This window comes from Anser anser, assembly GCF_964211835.1.
Source record: "Anser anser genome assembly, chromosome: 3".
NCBI classification, from domain to species: domain Eukaryota; kingdom Metazoa; phylum Chordata; class Aves; order Anseriformes; family Anatidae; genus Anser; species Anser anser.
Window position 1 is genome coordinate 45428847 of NC_139722.1, and position 21719 is coordinate 45450565.

The window sequence follows — 21719 nt, forward strand, 5'->3', positions numbered from 1 at the left end:
TGTGCTAGCAAGCCTACAAGTTAATCAAAATGCTAATGCAGTACAAATTAAAGTTGTGATTAACATTTCACAGTAGCTGCTTAAGTGAATTGATCACACAAATGGGTTAAGCATTACTCATTTCCTCCAGCCCCAACTGGGAAAAGGTTTGTCATGACGGGGGGGGGGTATGTATAAGCAGCACCAAATCATCATTAAACTGTCACCAAGATGCTTCCATACAGCAGTTTGCAAATTATCCTCAGTGAGCAAAATCCCCAACACCACGGCCACAAAGGTAACAACCCCCCCCTTTCCCCTCCGCAGACATACCTGTAGAATAAAAGCAGGCAGCAAGTGTTTCCACCTCAGAATTTCCTATATCCAGGTACTATCACTACAGTGCTATTCATTGCTGTTTATTACCTATAAATGAGCATTACTTACAGCATATACTCTTTAAGTTTTCTGATTATTCTATTATTTCCACTCTCCTTATGTGGAGAATAATAGCAATCAGCCATACAGGCTGCTAATAAAATTGCAGATATGGTACTATCACATACTACAGACACACAAAGAAAATGTGTAGTGGCTTTAGAGACTCTGGCCTCTGCTTGTAGTGTCCTTCCTTGGTTCTGCACTGTGAAGTTGATTTGATTGTCTTCCCTTCCTTCAGTTAAGCTGCCCATTTATTTATAGTTACAAATGCATCTATTAAACAAAGCAATTATGTCTTTGCCTGGGCACTTCTGGACAAATCTTGCATACGCGACAGCAAAATAGGCCATGCCTGTAACTCCTACCTTTCAGCAAGTAATTGGCATGCCTGCAATAACACAGCACAAGAGCTCAAAACATACCTTAAGATCTTTAAGAACTTCTCCATTTCCTCATAAGCAGGAAAACAAATGACCCAAGGTGTATGGCTCCCAAAGCCAGTAGTTCTTGTGGCTGTAATGAACTGAGGAGGTTTGGGGAGGACGGAAAGTCCAGAGCAGAGGGACATTCTCATTTGCATAGTCTGGGAACTGCAGCTCAGGCACCTGTGCTGTTTGCAGCTGTATGCAAGCTGTATGCATGCAATTATGGGCAGAAAGCAACTTCTGCCTGAGGAACAGTAGATAGAGCTCCCACCAGCAGCCATGAACAGCCTGCAGGTTACCAGCTTAAGCATTTCATCTATAAACTAGCTCTTAAGACAGCTGAATTGCTCAGCATGTTTGTGCGATATTTGAAGCTTCTAAACATGTACAATGAAGATGATACTCAGAATTGTAGCAAAAGCTGCAATTGAAATGATCAGAAACAAATTTAACTATTTTGGAATGGGAAAAAGGGGTGCTATGCGTATCATTGTCCAGCCAATATGGAAATGCAGTGCTTAACCTGAAAAAGCTTTATATTTCATTTCAAAATTAGATTCTCCAGAGGGATAACATGGTTGGGAAAGGCAGGCCATCAGCAGCAGAGCCACAAGGGCCTCATTTCAGAGCCGTGCACGTTTCCCATGCACACTATGCTTTATTGTGCGGTTCAGAGCCTGACTTCCTGCCCATCTTCTCTCAGTGCACAGGTACCCTACTGAGATGCATTTAACACATCCATGGGTAAACACTTCTTAAAGGTTAAGTCTGGGCTCCATGGCAGTTCTACTCCTGACAATATTAAAATATTTTATCAACGATTATGCTAGAAGTGGAGGCTTGTGGCCAATCCCAATGCAAAGCCAGCAACTGTCACATTTATTTCATAGAAGAAACTGCCCTGATAAAACTGAGACTGATGGTATTACTACCTCAATTATCCATTTCAATTAATGCAAATATAGGCGACAGCCTTAGAACACCAGAATAAGAACTGATCGCTGAATACACAGTCACAAAATACAAGGCTTCACAAAAGAAGTAAGAAAGAGATTAGATTTAGTCCATTTCACATACTCCTAAATCAGGTAGAGGAAAAAAGATGGGGTATTGTCTTTGCAGTAATAATTATATCTCTATAAAAATATTGGACAAACCATTTCATTAGATTTTTTTTTTAAATGTCTTGCAAGAAGTGGAGAAATGTTTGAATTTGCTCAACTGCTGGAGTGCTCAGCACCATCCTACTGACACCTTTGTTTTTTCTGAGTGAAAAACAATGCAGATTGTGTGTGAGGCTTGAAGAGAATATGCAGGCAGCTGTAATTATATTAAAGGTAGCAGGCAAATAAAAATTATGTCTTACCCCAAGATCACATATGAATTAATGCAAAGTTTTTGAGACATGGAAACCTTCTGTACTTTATCTATGGCAGCCTGTCAGTGATAACAAAAAAGAACTTGTTACTTTCTCATTCAAGCTTTTCAGTGTAGAGCAGGGACATTCCTCCCATCTGGTCAATGCCCCAGTGGTCGGACGTTCATTACAAAATTGAGTGTGGGAACAGTTCAGCATTCACCTTCCAGAAGGTTATATATCACTATTCCTGATATTTCTCCAGTAAAAGGAACAGTGAATTTCATCCTGGGTAAGTAGATACTAAACTTTATCTTGCTGTAACAAACTACATTTAAACATAACAAATTCTAACTATGGAAAAACTGTAACAGAATACATTTCTTCCATTTTGTATGGCAACAATTACATTCTTCTTTAGAGTCACTCTCCTGACTCCTCAAATCCTGTTAATGCTGTGGCAAAATCTGGCAAGATGCTCTTTTTGCTCCTAGTTGTGACATCACAGCTTATGGCTTCTATCTTTCATCATGAGTATAGATCAACAGAATTCTAACATAAAAATAAAACAGAAATCTCAGCAAAAGTAATTTAAGAGTGGTTGCATGCATTTCCTATTAGAAGTGAAATCTTACCACAGCACATTAAAGAAAACTGTGAGAGCGTCTGTTTTGTTGCATTCATAGAAAGATTTTAGTAACATGAACATTATGTTCTTAGAAGGGCAGCAGAACTGACTACACAAAAGCAGCTGATCACTCTGTTGGTTTCTTATGGATTTTACAGTAACAAAAAAAGAGTCAAGAATTGCAATATATATATATATAAATTTATATTAAACCAACCCTGCTCAAGAGTCCTACCCTAGAGGGAGAAGGAAGATGGAAGGGATTCCTACACAGGCCACTATAAAATCCTAAAAGTTTGTAATTTAAGAAGTTTATTTCTTTAGGCTATGAATAATTCTGTTTGTGTCATTACAGTGATCTTGTTTCAGTGCTTCATGTGTATACTGAGGAGGAGAGGGGTAAATTATAAAAGACAGTACTTTATGAATATTTAGAATTGCAATAATCCTGACATTTGTCTCACAGTTACGCAGAATATGTATGTGTAGGGCACATATGGATGTATGATATAGAGGCTTTGCCAGCAACTCACCAGGACATGTCATGTTCGGTTTAGCAATTAAATTAGAATGGCAGCTCATTCCTTATGTGCAACATGAAATAGTACAAATATAGTAAATATAATTTCTAAATCTGGATGAAATCTCCTCACAGAAAAAGTGAAAGTTCTGAACAACTACTGCAGGCCAAATGACTTCATTGCATTTTGAAAATTTTAGCTGATGCATTTTCCTGATGATTTGAGGCAATCCATCAGCTACTTTTAGTTAGCTGATGCTGTTAACATAGTTTTCTGACTGACCACTAACACCATTCAGCCTAAAGTCACCGGTGAAGAAGGAGGGCCAGAGGATGCCTGTGGAGTTACACAACGTGTGGGATGTGAAAAGCACCATTGGAGAGAAAGAAGATGTAGGTGAAGACAGCACAGAAGAGTGGAGACGTTTGTTTGCCTATGGTGGAAAGAGACTTGCTTACCTGCAGTGGCTAGAGATGATAAATCTGCTCTGCAGAGGACCTCGGATAGAGACCCTCTGTATATACTGAGATATAACCACTTGTAAAAGCTCTTTGAAAGATCTTAGTTTCTTGGAAGAGAAACACAGCGCCTATACAGAAAGTCTATCTGTTGCTCACATACCAGCCAGCACAAACGACAGTTTATGTTTGGGTCACTACTGGAAGGTTAGCTATATAACCTTAACACCTAAAGTACTTTGTATGTAAATAAACAAAACTTCAACACAACCCAAAAAACAACTCTGTCTCTGCTGAATTTTACTTCCGGGGGCATGCGAGCGCGTGTTCACACACAAACACAGAACATCACCCACTGAATATGTTTATCAGTGGATCATCCCTCTATGGTTCAGTTCCTTTTCTCACAACTAACATCTTTTTTTCCACCTCTGTTGACCCCGAGTTCATCAGCAGGTCAGTGCTAAGGAAAAAGGTAACAACCAGTATTGAAAGTGTAACCCTGTCTATTGCTTAGATTCTGGGAACTTTAACCTCCCTTTGGAAAGCGTGACTAATAAGATGGAACAAATATTCTCCCAAGAGATGTAAACCATGCACCAACTTCAAAATACAAATGTGCTTGCATGTTTTTCTTTTTCTTTGAAAACAGGAACCTTTTTTTTTTTTTTTAAGATGACTCTTAAGGCACTCTATGGAATGATATTCTGCATTTTACTTCAATTGAAAAGAACTGTTAAATGTTTTATGTTTTCTTCTGAGTGATTATGTTTCTGAAATACATATAAGACAATTAAAAATACATTGCTTAGTACTGCAGGATAAATATTGAGAAAAATAATTATCAAAAAGAATCTTTAATTTACTTTTTTCCCCCAAATTAGCCCCCCAAATGCTAATTTCACAAACATTTAAATGAACTTTAATTATTATCTATGAAACAAAGATGAATTTTCTTACCTAAGTGACATTCTCTGTTAATAACTGTATATTATGAATAATAGCTGTTCATATATTCAAGCTTTCAGCAACATGATTTTACAGATTTGAAATCTTGGGAGTAGAATTGCATTCAAGCACTGCTGCTTGACAAATTTGAGACTGTAGCAATAAAGTCTTATTCTGTGGATTTGCTTCCTACTTTTTTTTTCTTAATTTTAATTTTGCCTGGTTCAATATTAGTATTATAAGCTCATAATTTTTGCTAGCATAAGGTTGAGACCCACCCTAATCACTGGACACCAAATTGTCAATGGTATTTTTCCTGTCTAGAGCATTGATTAATTCTCTCTCAGAGACTAATCTGTAAAACTGGTAGGCTTGACACAACGATGGCAGTTACCACACTGCCAACATCCTTCAAATAAGATCAGAGACTCATTCTTGTAGACGACATATAGATCACTGAGGATATTAAAATCTGAGCAAACAAAAACCGTAGGAGGAAAGAATTACTGTCCCTCTTTCACAGATATGGAACTGAGGAAGACCAAAAAGAACAGTTTGTTGAAGGCTGTCTGATCTTCAAGAACCTGTGAACGAGTCCTTGTCCAGCTCTGCTATAGAGAATACTATTACTTCTCTCTGGCAGAAACAGAGGGTCAATCTGTTCTCTGTATCAGCTGGAGCTCAGCCTTCTTCCCGCTCTCCAGATATTGCAGCATTCTATTGCAAACTTAAATTGCTGTTTTAAAATTCTTTTGAGGCATGCAGCTATGCATGTGATTGCTTGTTACCAGTACTCGCCATGGTCAGTTTAGTTCCTGTGGGTTGAGATTTCTGTACAAGTGTAAAAGTCACAAACCTCCAAATTGTCTTTAAAATCTGTGTTTAAAAACGTGATCTTTGACTCTGTGATAATTGGGAAATAGAAGACATGTCTTTTCACAAGCCAGAGAAAAACCCAGTATCTTGTCCCAAATTACATTTCAGAACGCATTTTATTTATGCTTGGCAGTGACTAGAATGCTTTTGGATGCTAGAAAAATAAATGTACCCATGGAAGACAGGTTATTGGGGGTCAGCATAAAAATCTACAGGGAACAAATCCGTGCAGGAATGACTTATAGTCAGCATTCCACAATTCGGAGGCAGAAAGCCATTGCATATGAAAGAAGAGGAGAGCCCAGTGGCAACAGATGCCTCCAAACAGTACCAAAGTTTTTTACCTTAAGTTGGTTTACCTTCAGTTTTGTTAAGTGTGCATCTTCATGGGCATCTAGTTCCTCCCTAAACATAGTGATATTACACTGTGTGGTGCCGGTTCTCCACAAGACAATGCAAGAAATCTTTAGATTTTTATGTATTCAAAATATTGCAACATGCTAACAGTGAATATTAAAACAACAGCACTTAAATACTGAAATGAATTACTATACCTGACATATCCTAATCGCTTGGTCCAGCACTGTCTTTGTATCAGTTGCATAATCTGGACAAGGCAACATGGCATGACTGAAGTGGGCTTGCAGCAGGAGGTGTGTTTTTGTGTGTGAACTGTCAAATGAATGAGGATTCACTTCAATTGGAAGATGTTTTGCCAGTTCGCTGTTCATCTGGTCTTCATTGTGTCTCACAGGTAGATCTGTGTACTCCTCAGCATTCTTAAAAAAAAAAAAAGAAAAAAAAAGGATAAAATATACTTAAACATTGTAATTAGCTTCAAAATAATTGTTTTTCTTTTCTGAGACATTAAAAGTATATGCATTTAATTTACTACATCTAGATTTCATTGCTAAAATAGCATTTTAATATTTAGATAGCTTCTTATCAAAATCACATGTTTATGGGAAGACAATAGCTAGTGAAATATTAAAAAATATTCACTTAATTACAGGGTTTTAAAAACTTTTCTATGTTGTTTTTACAACTAGAGAGGAAGAAAATAAAAGCAGTGAAATAAATACACTCATTGGATGAACTCAGTATCTGAGATGACCTTCTACAGATATCCTACCCCAGCTGGCTCACAAAAACATAGTAAAGTTAGCTATAAAGAAGTCAAGAACTCACAATTTCATTTTTCAGGGTTTTTACTTAAAAACACTTTTTTTTTTTTTTTCCAATCAGAGATTGAAAAAAGATCTGTTTTTTATTTTAAATGAATTTTAAAATGTATTTTCATTATTTTGAGAGTCAATGTCCAAGTAACAGATGACCAGTGATCACAGCAAACAGCAAAATTGTTAAGTAGGTGCTGAAAACTATCCTCTGTGCTCCAGAATGGACTAATACCATTCACGTAAAAATGAAAACTGCCTAAGAACTTTCTCACTGTTGTGTAAAGGAAGTGCACACAAACAGGTAATCTATGTAGTTATTACCAGCAGCATCCTTGGGGCTGAGGGCAACAAGTATGACTGTCCAAGTAGCCAGAACAGAGATGCTCAGTCTCCTACTAAAGAGTAGAAGTCTCTCTCAGAGACTCAGACTGCCTCTGAAAGTAATACTCAACAGAAGCATCCTAAGAACTATAACTTGGGCTGCAGAGTCTATTCTATGACATAATTCAGCCTGTCTGAATTTAAGAAGAGATTGGACTGTGCACTTAGTCACATGGTCTGAACTTTTGGGTAGACCTGTGCGGTGTCAAGAGTTGGACTTGATGATCCTTAAGGGTCCCTTCCAACTCAGGATATTCTATGATTCTATGATAATTTGTGATGTTTTCCTCCACAAAATCCTCTTGTACATGTATGCATACATATTCTTGATTAGAATGAGAATGATCTTTCTAAAATATAAGATTTGCAAGTAAAGTAAGGGTTTTATAATATGTGGTATCTTTTCCATTTGTTATTTAAGAAAATATATTTCTTTTATCACAAAATTTTGGGTAGCCTGACGGGCTTCTGAACTATGGGTTTAGCAAAGAGGCCATTAAATTAAAGCATTCAAGGTTTTATATTCCTCTTAACTTATAGATTCAATCTCCAATCAAACTTCTTGCAATTCCATAATAATTAAATAATCACCGAGAAACCAGTGCAGAGTAAGGTAAAGAAAAACTGCAAGTTTAGACCACCTAACAGAACTACCTAAATGAATTGCAAAGTACTGTATCCATTCATTAATGCCCTAACACAGAGAGGCTTTTTGGCACTTTCTAAAAAAAGAAAAGCTATATAGCTGTTTTTCACCCTCCTCCCCCCACCAAACTGACAGCACAAACATTTTCTATTTTGTTTAACTGCACAAAGAAACTACACCTAAAGGGTGATATAAATAGAAAAGAAAAGATAGATATTAGACAATTTACTGTTTGGAAAGGAAACCAGAATGTCATTAATTTATTTCATATCTCAACTGCAGATTAGAAGTGAAGACTGTCTAAAGACAACTGCTGCTTAATCCGAGATGTCTCTGCTAGATCTCTTGTGAAAACTGTGGTCATTTATTCTCTGAACCTAAGGTCACAATCTTTTTAAGCCCTATAGAAGGTTGCATGTTTGCTTCACTCTTTTTATTTAACTTGCTTCTTCTTCAAAGATATTTTAAAGAATATTTACCAAGGAGATTTTTGACTTAGTTTTACTTTGCAGTTTAAAGTAGCAGAAAGAAGGATCAGCCAAGTCACTGCAGACCAATTGGTACTCCTCAAAATGTGTTTTCACTAATTCTTTCCCAGCACATGTTTTATTTACCTCCAAAACACTCCCCTTATTTTAAACAACTTGCCTACTTAATTTCCTGTTTGTGATCACTGACTGTAAGTAAGTGAGGTTCATTTTCTTATCTGCATCATGTAGGTAATTAAAGGAAATTGAGAATGGGTAGTGAAGCTTTTATACAACTGAGAATGAAGCTGAATGGAGGGCACCGAGGTCAGCAGAGTCCATTATATTTTTATGTGAGAGGCCAGTATGTCTACCCTGTCCTTGTTTGCTTAGTGTAGGCTGGACAGACTACTAACTGCAAATCTGTTTCTCTGATTTGCCCAGCTGTCCTTGAATAAAGACATCTTCCATTGCAAAATGTTAAATGACAGTGATTGACAACTCTGTGATGAACTCTGCTCGTAACCCCCTGCTACTGTTTTCAGGTTGCACAAGAAAAGACAGAATAAAGAAACATCCTTTGTAATCACCTCAAATGGGACCTGCTGTTCACTCAATATTTTTTCATTTTAGTTTTCCTTTTCATTATGAATCTCAATCTGTTCTGCAAAGGCTGTAGGCTCAACTGTTCCGCACAATATAGAATATATATTACTTTAGTATACTGCCTCTGAATACTGTTCTTACTTCCACGGATGAGGAAACAGATCAAATTACGTATCAATCATTAATCGTCATTCTAAAGTCAAGAAACTTACTACAAACTTTATAGTTAAACCACAAAGAGCTGCTGTGCATTTTTCACTTTCCCTTTTTCTTCCGTTAATCGGGACTACTGAAGCCCATGTGCTAATAACATGTTTGCAAGCCCCTGCACAGTTAAGCATAACTTGTAGAGGGATACTGGGAGATAATCAGGAATTTTAGCTACGGTTCTGCAATCAAGCATTTGGCCATTGCGTCACATCTCTCTCTTTTCTACAGGAATTTCCCAATAATGTCTTCTTTTGGGCATTAGAGACCACCACATCGTTTCAAGGGTGTCAGAGTCATCTCAAACCTACACTTCATCTTGTATGTGATGCAGGGCCATATAGGAAACAGTGACTTGCTTTGCCAGTGAGAAACATCACACACACCTGCATAAACTTGATAGTTTCATTTTACAAGGCCCAGGGGCTATTCTGATAATTGAATTCTGCTTCCTGCATAACCTCAGCCACAGAATCCTTAGAGTCCTGGCTGGATCATGCAACACCGTGCTCCAAATATGCACCTTTTCATCACCCTTTATTTGAATTGTTCTAAAAGTAAACAACTAATTTTAAAATAAATGTTTTTGCATTTTGGGGGGGCTACAGTTTTCAGATATTTGATATTTTTATTCCTTCTTCTTGGAGACTGAAGAGTCTATTCTCAAATTTCTCTTTCTTATGTTTGGGCTGTCGTCATACCTTAGCTTTCTGTGACAGCTACATTCAGTTCTGAATTGCTCAGTGTCCCACATTCAGCTGATTATCAACACAATTACCAAAAAATTGAAGCAGAATGTTTATTTCCAATCAACTTCCCAAGTGATCCAGACCTTAATGTGCTAGTGAGCTGGTGAGGCTTGTTTCAATGTTCATTTATAAAAATGTTCTCTCTCTCGGCTTCAGATCTGAGTCTGCAAGGATATGCAATCAAATCACACCCTGATCCTCAGAATATATTCAAGTAACTATGAGGTATTTGAGGAGTCAGACTGAACTGAAATGCAAATAAGGTATCCAGTATGCTAAGTACTATGCTCCACAGTGCCCACAGGGCTAAAACCATCAGATTTTCTCTCTACTCACAAAATGTATAAGATTGGCTGAAATTACTGATTTATAGTAAAAGCTGAACTCTAGACTTATATATCACAGGTAAACCTTCTGAAATATTTTATACACCAAGTAACTACCTCTTCTCACCTGTCTATAAGATAGAAGAAGGTACTTGTTGAGAATAGACAGAAATGGGATCAAGGTGAGCAACTAAGCTTGAATATTTTAAGTTCAGTTCAGTCATGGGAACAGTAAAACTTATAAAGTTAATGAGTTCTAGACTTTAAAGAGCAGCTGATTAATTTGTAACAATGAGGGTCTAAACCAAACCAAAAATAGTTTCTCACATTCCAGGGCTGAACCAGTAGTCTTTCCTTTGGCGATGCTGTATTGGAAACTACCTTAAAATTGACCGACTGTATGTTCCTTTTCTTTATATTGATACAGTGAAGTCAAGCACATCATATTTTGAACTTTAAAAACCTGCTACATGTTTTGCTCTCTTTCAAGTTTCTGGTGCAAAGAGAGAAGACCAGTGAAAAATATTCTCAGAAAATTTGATAGCAAAATCAACAGTCACTAAGCGAAAGTGTTCAAAATCAGTGCCTGTAGTAAATTACTACTAGAAGTAATAAACAGAAAAATAAAAAAAGAGAAAAGATGAGCACCAGTTTTAGTTAATATAGTAAACGTATCATCTTTTTCTAATGGCTGTTCTGCACTTCATGCATTAAATTTTAGTTCTCTGCTATCAGAAGTTCAAAGGTAGGCCAATGTGCAATCATTTTTTTTCAAGTAAAAAAATGCAAACTGACCACATGCTTAAAAACTGTTTTTCAGCTCACCCCAAATCTAAAGTAGATTGACAAACAGAATTGGAGAAGTACTTGCTAGAATTACTGCTCTGAAAATTATATCTGTGTTAGTGATTCCACTATAAACTCCAATTTTAAGGAGTTTATAGGGTAGCCCATAAACATACATGCCTTTGTGTCAGTTTTATGGAACATAATTCAAACTTCCAAAGTTTAATTTTTTGTTTGTTTGCTTGTTATTTTACTCCTGTATTTAAAAGGCCTTGAACAATATCCCAGTTAAAGACAGTTACAAACATATATTACTAGTTATAGGTTTTGAGAACAAATATTATGTACATTTGCAAGATTTATATGATAGACAGGAAAAAAAATCTGCCAGCTTAGAGTTGCTACATTACACAGTGATATTTAGACTGGAAGGCCTCTTTTAGACAGCAGACACTTGCACAAAGAAGTACTCTGAAGACAAACTTTGCAGAAGTGACATGCCAGATTTGCAGGGCAGCCTGGCCTGCTCTTTTAAGAAACAGGCAGGCTGACTTTTGTTGAGATCTTCAACAATGGCAAACACGATGCAAAAGAAGAAAACAAAAATTGGCAGGCAAGATTAGAGAAAATATATTTACTACATGATAGCGTAATTCATCACAGAGGCCACTTCTAAACATGCTACTTGCTTTCATATACCATATAACATCTCTCCCTGTCAGCTCCATGTGTATGTGGCAGTGCAATTGAACAGCGTCCAGCACGTCAGAGCCAACTCTGCAGTGCAGTCCCTTTCCCATGGGGGCCTTCCCACCCCTTCCCACCAGTGTCAGCTGCTGGCGGGGACGAAAGGCAGACAGCAAAACCTTGTGCCAGCCCCTGTGCTGCACGGCAGGCAGGAGTCAGGGTGGCCGCCCCTGGGCAGCAGCTGGCCCTGGCTGTGGAGAAGGGGCTCTCTCTTTGGCACTGGTGCCTCCCACTGGGGACTCTGCCTGCCTGAACTCCAGCCTGGGTAATAGCAAAATGCTCTTGCCACTTCTCCAGCACTTTGTTGGAGTACCTTCCACTCTCTACTTTTGGAAAAAAGACAGGAGGAAGACAAACAGATATGCACAGGAGAGCTACAGGATAAGAGTATCTTCTCAGTATCTTTTTGGAACAAATACTAACCTTTAACTATTTTACTTGTTTTTCCATTAGTGGTTAATACATTCTCACAGAAAGAGATACGTGTCAACAACAAAAAAAGTATAGTATTCAAATTGTAAAGGTACCTCAATTAGCTATGTAGGAGCAAAATACTGAGACTGGGGTATTCTGGACTCTGTCTCTAGTTTTAAGACTCACCAGGGAAGGCATTGGAAATTTCCAGCTAAGCATGAGAAGCTGAAGAGATAAAGTTGTAAAACCCATCAAAATGCAATTATGTAAAAAAGCAAATCTAATATTAAAATAATAATAATTTATAATTATGTTTCAGGATTTAAAATGGGCACATTTCAGTATTGGGATCTACAAGCTTAGTTTATAAGAACATACAGGTTAAAAGTACTTACAATTCTTATAAAGTTCTCACATTACCAATCAGAGAAATCATATATAATTGTATCCTCAGATTTCTCACTTTAAACAGACAATTGTTTAATGTTTTCTGAAATAGTTGCATCTGACAAACACCACAAATTTTACAATTACAGAGATCATAAAAAGCACAAGCTAGGGCAATGAAACAGTTGAGTGATCACTTAAAAATACCCCGAAGGGTTTAGATTTCACAAGTTTACCTCTTACTTAAAACATCCAAACTACAAACTACTGATGACATTCCTGATGACCAGAGGTCAGGAGTTTGAAAGACCTTTGCCACTGTGCACCGAGCAATAAGAGGTCAGCAATATTAGCTACCAGTAGCATGGAGTGACCTGGCAGACTGGGGAACTTCTAAAGTATGAAGTTAAATTACAGAGCTCTGCTTCAGCATGGAGCTGCTAAAAGAAAATGCAAGAGTGCTAATACATGTGTGAGAGAGGACTGTATGAAATAGCAATAATTTGACATGTAAAAAAGATTCTTAGCACTTCTGCAATAACTTGAAAGTCAATTTGTCTTTTTTTTTTTTTGAAATTTTCTAAGTGTATCAGAGAAGTCACGTTTCACTGTACAAGAAAATAAAGTAATAGATAATAAAATCATTGTAGTTGGTTTACCAAGTACTAAAATATATACTTACAGAATCATTTTGCTTAAGAATTATTTACTTTTTAAATTATGTACTTTACTATAACATATTAAAACAAGGAATGAATTCATGATTTTCAGGAAGCCTTAACTTTCACAATCCATATTTCATAAGTTTATGATCACAATCATAATTCAGTGCTACTTTTTTGGCAAATCCTAATAAAAAACATTCTTACAATACGTTCATTATTCCCCCAAATGTGAAGGTACTTTCATAGTATTAAGCCTGTGCATCGTTCATAAAGATGGCTTTATTTCGCTCTCAGGTTTTTAAGTCACTAAGCCTGCAATGCTTGCACAATTCAACAAAAAATAAATGCAAAAAGAAGAGTAAAGGAAGACAAAAATAAGAGCAAACATCTGAAACTGATATGGCATACACATTATTCACCTAGAATAAGCTACTTTGACCATAGCAAATAAATATAAATTGAATGGTACAAATTCCATTTATAAAGTGAATTATAGTGACGTGAGAGAATTATTACATTTTATCACTGGAAATGGTATATTTGAGATTTTCAGCTCTCCAAGATACCTGACTTTTCCTATTACTTTTCATGAGAATGCTATGAACCTGCACATTCTGAATGCATTATAATCACCACGTTTTTTTTTTTATATCTCAATATCTAGATTGGACAGTGACACACAATTTTCTTCCCTTGTAATCTCAAGTCATATTATGGGAAATATTTAAAAACCACTGGTTTTGGTCATATTGAAATTTCTGCAGTAATACAGAAAAGCTTTTCAGTACATGAACTCGGTAATGTGTTAACAGAAAAATGGGAAAATCTCTCTGACTATACATTCAAAAGTGCGATTGTCATGAGAAATCTATTTCAGTTCCATTTGGACGTTTGTCCACATTTTGAAGCTGAGTTTGGCTCAATCAGCTGGCTCAAATGCTGATGATGAGATGATGATAGCAATAAAAATCGTAATAGCAAATCTTGGCATGCAACTTTCCCTGGGAAAGCGTTCAGTCGTTTTCCATCTTCAGTTTTGATCCTCCATTGGGATCTTCCAGTGCAGAGCCCAGATCCAGGGAAGAAGTTAACAGACCTCTGCATTAAGTTAACGCAACTCCAAATGGAGACAGGAATAAGCACTATTAATTCTCAATGTGAAATGGGGCCCGTACATACTGTATATGTTGATGGCAAGCTGTAAAAGCTCTGCGTGTTGAAAACCGGATTTCAGATCCGCTGACCTGTGGCAGCTCCCCTAGTGGGGAGCCACAAACACACACTGCTGCATTTTTCTACTGGATTAAATTCCGGATCTAGACTACTATGTGACCAGAGACAAAAGGGAATAAAAAGTTCACAAGCATGAATACCTGTCATCATGTGGTGAACTGACTAGTGGTCTCTGTTCAAGAGAGGCTCAGTCCCAGAATAATAGAAAAACAATGTGAACTGGCAGAAATATATGGGAAACTTGGAAGGTGCCTACATGCACAATGTCTTTTTTTGCAAGCCAGTGCTACTGGTCTCACTCTGAGCAGCAAAACTTTTAAATGAAAATAGTTTAATATAGTAAAAAAAACACCCAACAACCAACAACTGTGAGAGGAAGTGACAGCTGCTACAAGTAAATTTTAATAAGGGTAGTTCCCTGCTGATAAAAACTGGCACATCTCCACTCGTTTCAGTAGAACTATGTAGATTAACATTGCTTGAAAATCTAACCCAATGTTTTGAAGAACTCAAGAGCTACAAGGTAATGCAGAGGTAGAAGAAGATAATTACAATGGTCTGGAAGAAGGGCAATCACTGAGTAAACAAAGAAAATTAGTAAAAGGAAAAATAATTGAAATCTATTAAACATTTAAGACAGTCTGCCATTATTTTGTTGTGCTTAACTTGAAAACATTCTACTAATAATGAATGACAGGAGTTTAGACAAACTGAGTAACATGTTAAAAATGGCCTTTAACCACATATGACATTAATGGAACATCCCTTTACCCGAATGGGACATACCATGCATTACTATGGCAGATGTAACTTATTTTGGATGGCCAGTTACAAATTTTCTTGATGATGTTCACTGTACACAGATTTACGAGAACACCGTAGACTCAGTTTTCTTACATAGACTTATACCATATCTTTTCTACCTGTAAATACAAACATTAATCTAAACTACATTGTCAAAGCTGTATTTACAAAAAATATATGGAAAGACAACTGATGATTAGGAGAGTTGCACCTATTTTGCCTCTTGTGTAAAGTTTTGAGAACTTCTTTCAAAAGACAAAGAAAACAGAGATTTTCAGTACCAGATGTCTGGGAAGATCCCATTTGGATTTGAGCTACTTAAATTTGCAATCATGTATTTATACATCTAACAGAGCTTCTGTTTCCCCTAGAATCTGAAAATTAACTAGCTTTGTAGCATCTTCCTTGATCTGCCACCCGTGCCCTGAGGATTAGAGACTCCACCTGAGCTTGTTTTACAAGCATAACAGAAAAAATTAATCTCTGCTGGCAGCGATCCCACTGGGATACTGATGAATAATGATATCCCTCTCTTGCTGCCCTCTCAGTCCACTAGAAAAGCCACTCTAACCCAGCAACGTGGAAACCGCTGAAACCATTCCAGCTGTGGATTAGCAGGCAGTCAAGCATCCATCTGTTCTGTGTGAATCAGGAGAAAGCAAACATGCATTCTTATAGCTGAAGAAGTATTCAAATTAGCATCTTATATGACTGCATATAGTAAATACTAAGACAATCATATACAGAAGAAAAAAATAATCTATTATCTACACCTGATGTTTATATTCCGTTGCTGCCTTTAGGAAATGATAAAAGTTCAAATTAATCTCATTAGCCTACAGAATACTGTGCAATCAATAATTTAATATGTTTAAGATAAAATTTCTTAATATTGTATGCATCAGTTGTATTTACAAAATATTTTGTAAGTATACATGCATACACACACTAAAGAGTATAAGCAAATATGGTAGGATGCCTTCACCTTGACAGAAAAAAGATTTAAGAGACCTGTTGTGAGATGGATTTTAGCCATTTTATCACCCTCTAAGGTGAGAGGAATAGCTTTTAGATATTTTCTTTTTCTGAAAACTAGTAATCTGAATAATCTCTACTGGCTTGTGAAGCTTTTCCACTGGAAGACTAAAAGGAAAGGGAGTAGGAAGTTGGTGTGTGGGCAACCCAATCAAATTGGTGGCATGTGATTTGACTCTTAGATGAGAAATACAACAATGATCTACAACAATTTAAGAAAAGTTGTATTTAAGCATCATTCTAGGTAAAATTACTTGGAAATGTGCATAAAAAGTCTTCACTTTCAAAGTCTTCACTGCTGATAGGATAATAACTATACACCAGATTGGGAAACAACAATGCATTTATAATATAATTTTTAATCACCCACAAAAGCATTAATTTTTTTTTTGAAAGAAAAACTGCAGAGGTGAAGAAAATCTGCAGCTGTTTGTTCTCTAAAGCAAGCTGACTATGCAGTACCAAATATGTATATTAACTTTTTGAAATGCTAACAAAAGTTTTGACATTTTAATAGCAAAAATACCTCTGCAATTTATTCTAGCATTGCAGGTAGCAAAAGCTACCCAAGTTACTGTGAAACAAAGTGACTGAAATAATACGAGACTGAATTCTTAAATGGTTATATGTAGTAATGTGTAACAGCAAGATTTAAACCAAAATTTAACCTTCTGAAGATAGCCGGGCTGCATCAGAAAAAAAAAGAAGAAAATAAAAAGAATGAGACAAAGAATCTAAATGTAAATAAGGAAAATACAAATGTCAGATACTTCATTAAGGACTGCTCAGTAATCCTCTTATGTTCTTTTTTAAAGAAAAAAAAACCTACAATACTAAAGGCACAATATATACTGGATACCAATCTTGTATGATGTAATTATTTCAGCCAAACCAATCCTTATCCCAAAGATTTCAGTTCCAGTGAGAGAACCAGCTACAAACTGACATCCTCTTTCTTAACAGTTTTACAAGTCAGTGCAGTAAGTTCTTCGCTGACAGAGAAAAACGCTTGTGAGCCTTTAAACAGCAGTCAGTAAGGCTGAGTTAGTGTCACTAAGTGCACTGAATTTTGTGAAAACAAATGCATTAGCAATATGATTGTAAATTATTTAATTTAGAGTACAAGAGTGTAATTCTATTAAAAGCAAAGGCAGTAACTAGAGACCAGTGAAGAAAAATGAATTACATGCTGCAACAAACTACATGCTGCAACTTAAATTTGTCTATCTTGCTTAAATTATAAATTGGGAAGGACAAAGTAGGCAGAACTCGTACTGACTGGCTAAAGGCACACTGAGCTTGTCAGACTGCCTTTTGGAATACCTGGGACGTGAGAACTCTGTCATTTACCAAAGCAGCATTGCATATTTTAAAGATGTTCAGCTTCACCTCAATGAAGAGCTTTAGAACTTTAGTTTTGTTGCAAAAACCACAAAGACATTGCTTCTACAAACATACTGTATATTTGAAAATAGAGCCATATGACATGACTGCTCAAAACACGACAGTTTTCAGCTATTTATATGAATATTTTGCAACGTATTGGCTGCATGTACACAACTATGCATAGGTTGAAATCTCACACAATGATGATGGCTACAATTCTAACCATAAGTAATGGACTCCAATATTCAGTAGAAGACTCCTGTGCTTTAAAAAAAAAAAAAAAAAAAAAAAGTGCAGTTGAATTGCCCGCAGTTTTAAGCAGTTAGCTAAACCAAGCTTGCTATTACCTCAACTTGCACAGTAGCATATATACACCAATGACAAGCATTGATTTGCCACAGATGGCAACCAACGTTCACATTTATGAGCACGAGACCAGCAGAGGACTACTACCATACACTAGCAGATAAGCGCAACAACTTCCTGGAACATCAAAATAGTAAATAGGAGTGTTTCACTGCTATAATTGCAACTACAGCTCCTGATAAAGGAGTTTATTTCCCCATTTTTCTGACAAAAATAGTTACTAAAGCAAATGTTTGAAACAGGGTTATAGACTGAGCCTACTGGCTTCCACTACTTTATCTATATATACACTTTTAAAAGTTTTTTTCCCTTGGATGCTGCACGTTTTGCTCAGTCAAATAATGACAGGACAAGGGGGAATGGTTTTAAATGAAAAGAGGAGATTTAGATTAGAGGTTAGGAGGAAATTCTTCACTCAAAGGGTGGTAAGGTACTGGCTCAGCTTGCCCAGAGAGGTTGTGGATGACCTGGAATCTGGACCTGGACCTTGAACCTGGAAGTGTTCAAGGCCAGGTTGGCTGGGGCCTTGGGCAACCTGGTCTGGTGGGAGGTATCCCTGCCTATGGCAGGGGGGTTGGAACTAAGTGATCTTTAAGGTCCCTGAGCCATTCTATGATAAGAAATTAAAAATACTACATTATTTCTAAAGTAACAGTTTTTGTCTTCTGGCCTACCTGGTGGGAAATGTATGTCAGAAACATTTAAGTTCAACTTTAAAATAGGTTTTAATTAGACTGAATATTGATTCAGTTTTTCAAACTGGCAAGTAATGACAGAAATCGAGTAAGAAGATTAGAGAAGAAAGAAAGGAGATTTGTTAATCAGAAAGTCATGTGTACTGGAGATAGGGCGGTTTTATATTTCCAGTTTTTTTTTTTTTTAATTTTCTTGTTTTGAACATAATTCTTTCTTATTGATGCCATAAAAATGAAAGACTTATGCCATGTACAGTTAGCTGTCGGCAGTGGGCATTTTCATCCTGATTTACCAAATGATTGTGCTTTTCTGGGAAGGCAGGCAGCATATGATGCTTTCAAACTGAAAATCAAACAGTCATTTGGAAAGAGAATAATAAGAAATTGTGGTACCATTCTGGTAAAAAAATGACCATATTCAAGTACTACAATGACTATATTCTAAACTGCTCCATCTACTGGGACAATAAAAAAAAACAAGACAAATTTAATGTGCCTAAGTATTACTTTTACTCTTTCTGCTAAGTATGAAATGTTTTGAATGCAGTGGCTATAGATAATGAAATTTAGATGGCATTAAAATTCACTATAGCATTTTGTTTTATGTTTATGAAAGCAAACACAATTTTCAAGTTTAAACTATTTTACTTAATACACTGTGATACTTTCTAGATGTTCCTTGTGGGAACTGGAGCACAAGTGTTTTTAAATATTAAAACAGAGCATGTAAGCTGTATAAAAATTACCTGCATTATCCCATAAATGCTTGTGTTTGGGATGAAATTTATGAAATGGAACGGTCCTAGATAGGGTTTTACTGTGAAGAAAAGATTTAATGGCTAGAAACAACTGTTTTCTCCAATTATCAGGGTTCACTAAAAGTACATGCAATGGGTGAACCCCTTTCCTATTTGTACTGTAGCCACAGTGGTCATGTTCATATTGTTGAGAATGCACAATATATGTGAAATCACATATGTAAATTCTTTAAAAGTCAGAATGTAACGTAATTGCCATTCATTTGATATAAAGTTTGTGATGAAGTACTTCTATTTTTGACAATGAAATGCCGTATTTAAAAAGAATAACACAATGAATATAGTCTTACTGTTCTTTTATGCCTTGAAGAAAATCATAATGGCACCTTTATTTTCTTCTAAATTAAACACATATGTAAACTAGACAATGACTGAATGAGGAAGACTGATCTGATTGATTGTTTTTCCAAAAAGGCTTGTGGAACGGAATAACAGTTTTATATAGTATCTTAAAAAAACTCAAAAGCACTGTCTCTGCTGTGGCTTGCAAAGTAAGTATTACACAAAGCAGTTCACATTAGCTTGCTCTTGGATAGTATTTTTGTAACTGATTAATTTGTCATGGCATCTAACTGGGAACCTGTTGTAAAACATGGTTTATCACTGAGTCAAAAACCTTTGTGGCCCCTTCATGGGACACTGAACCAAGAGGTTAAAGACAGAATCCTATTTAAGAAGTAAAATTGTTTTAGACTGCAAGTGTAAATATTCACAAATATGCACGTTTTCCTGATTAGAAAACAATGCTCCAATGTTGACGAACAGAAGATAAAGCTATAGGTTAGGTGAGTTACCTAGAATCTCGCAGTACAAATACTTAACAGATTATGAAAGACAGATAAGGTGTTAATAACTTCACTCTTTTGTTATTTATGTACGTGGGATAGAAAGTGCCTATTTCATGAACTTCTTTCTTCCACCTTCCAAATCTGCTATTTCAGCAATTCAAAATTTTCTGCTGAGTTTCACAATACTAACAGAAGCCACTGTAACAAAGCCATGTCAAACGTCAAATAAAAATATAGGAAAGAGGTATGTGGATACCTGACTATGAAGCTTATGTTTATAACATGGAAAGGAGGATACTTATGCTACGCTACAACACAAATACCATGCTGTTCCATCCCTAAGCAACCAGTTAGAAGGAAGATCACCTCTTATTGCCAGTTACATGAAAGATATAACAGCAGGCACAAGAATACAAACCAGTTCTTTTTTGCAGGTAGAATGCAAGAATAGAAAAAAGGAGCAACATGCAGACAAAATAAGCTCTGAAAGATGCTATCCTCTTCTCTGCATGGTATGAACAATATGGTATTTGCTCAGTACATAGGAATACTAGTCAGATAATCAGATAAGTGTAGTAGAAAATCACCAAATTTATGAAGCTAGTGGATCTAGCCAATATAGGTCTGATCTATTACCAAGACAGACCTCATTTTCTCAAGATACAGCAAAACTACATTTGATTTTAAAAAGACTTGTAATGACTGCTGCTTTAGTACAGAAAATGACAAAAAATTACTCCAAAGTATCTCTCATTGTTTTTCACCTAGACCTTTTAATCTCTAAATTTTCAGAATAAGAGGAGAGTGTCTTTAGGTACCCTAGGGAAATCCAGACTGCCAGTAATAATTCATGAACACTTTCTCTTCAATAATACTTAATTGAGAAAGCACGATAACTCAGCAATGATTAAGCTTATTTAGATTACTACTGCCTGAAGCACAGCTAGGAAAGTTTTAAAGTTTTAAAGAAAACTCTATGGAAAAGCATCAAGGATTTTCTCAGAAAAATTAAAGGCCTACCAACACAAGTCAGTTACAAAAGTAATTGTATCTGAACTTTGACTGCTAGCTGCAAGCCCAAAACAGGATAAACATCTCACACACAGATTTATTGAGAAAAGAAGGGAAAGCATATGGGAATTGTAACCCACCTGTTTTTATCACTTATTACTATATAGTTCTAAAATGTCTGTGGCATGTGCCATGTTCCTGCTTGTGCTATGGACAGATCAACCCCCAAACCATACTGAAAAAAATAATCACTCGATCTTGCCAAGTGCTGGCAGATAACCAAATGAAAAGATAAAATAAAGACAGAGAAAAGAATGGATACTGGAGAAGATCATGAATTGTGTTGACTACTAAATGGAACAAATCCTGCTATCAAGTGACTTTTTGAGAC

General features: G+C 36.3%; 1 protein-coding gene across 4 annotated transcripts in view; it reads right to left on the reverse strand.

Annotated features, from left to right (window-relative positions):
• ASCC3 (activating signal cointegrator 1 complex subunit 3) overlaps positions 1-21719 on the reverse strand; it is a 282651-nt gene that overhangs the window by 15945 nt on the left and 244987 nt on the right. For all 4 annotated transcript variants that reach the window (XM_083831844.1, XM_083831841.1, XM_083831842.1 and 1 more), the window contains exon 37: positions 6188-6412. In XM_083831844.1, coding sequence (XP_083687970.1) covers positions 6188-6412 — 225 coding nt within the window. The remainder of the gene's footprint in view (positions 1-6187; positions 6413-21719) is intronic.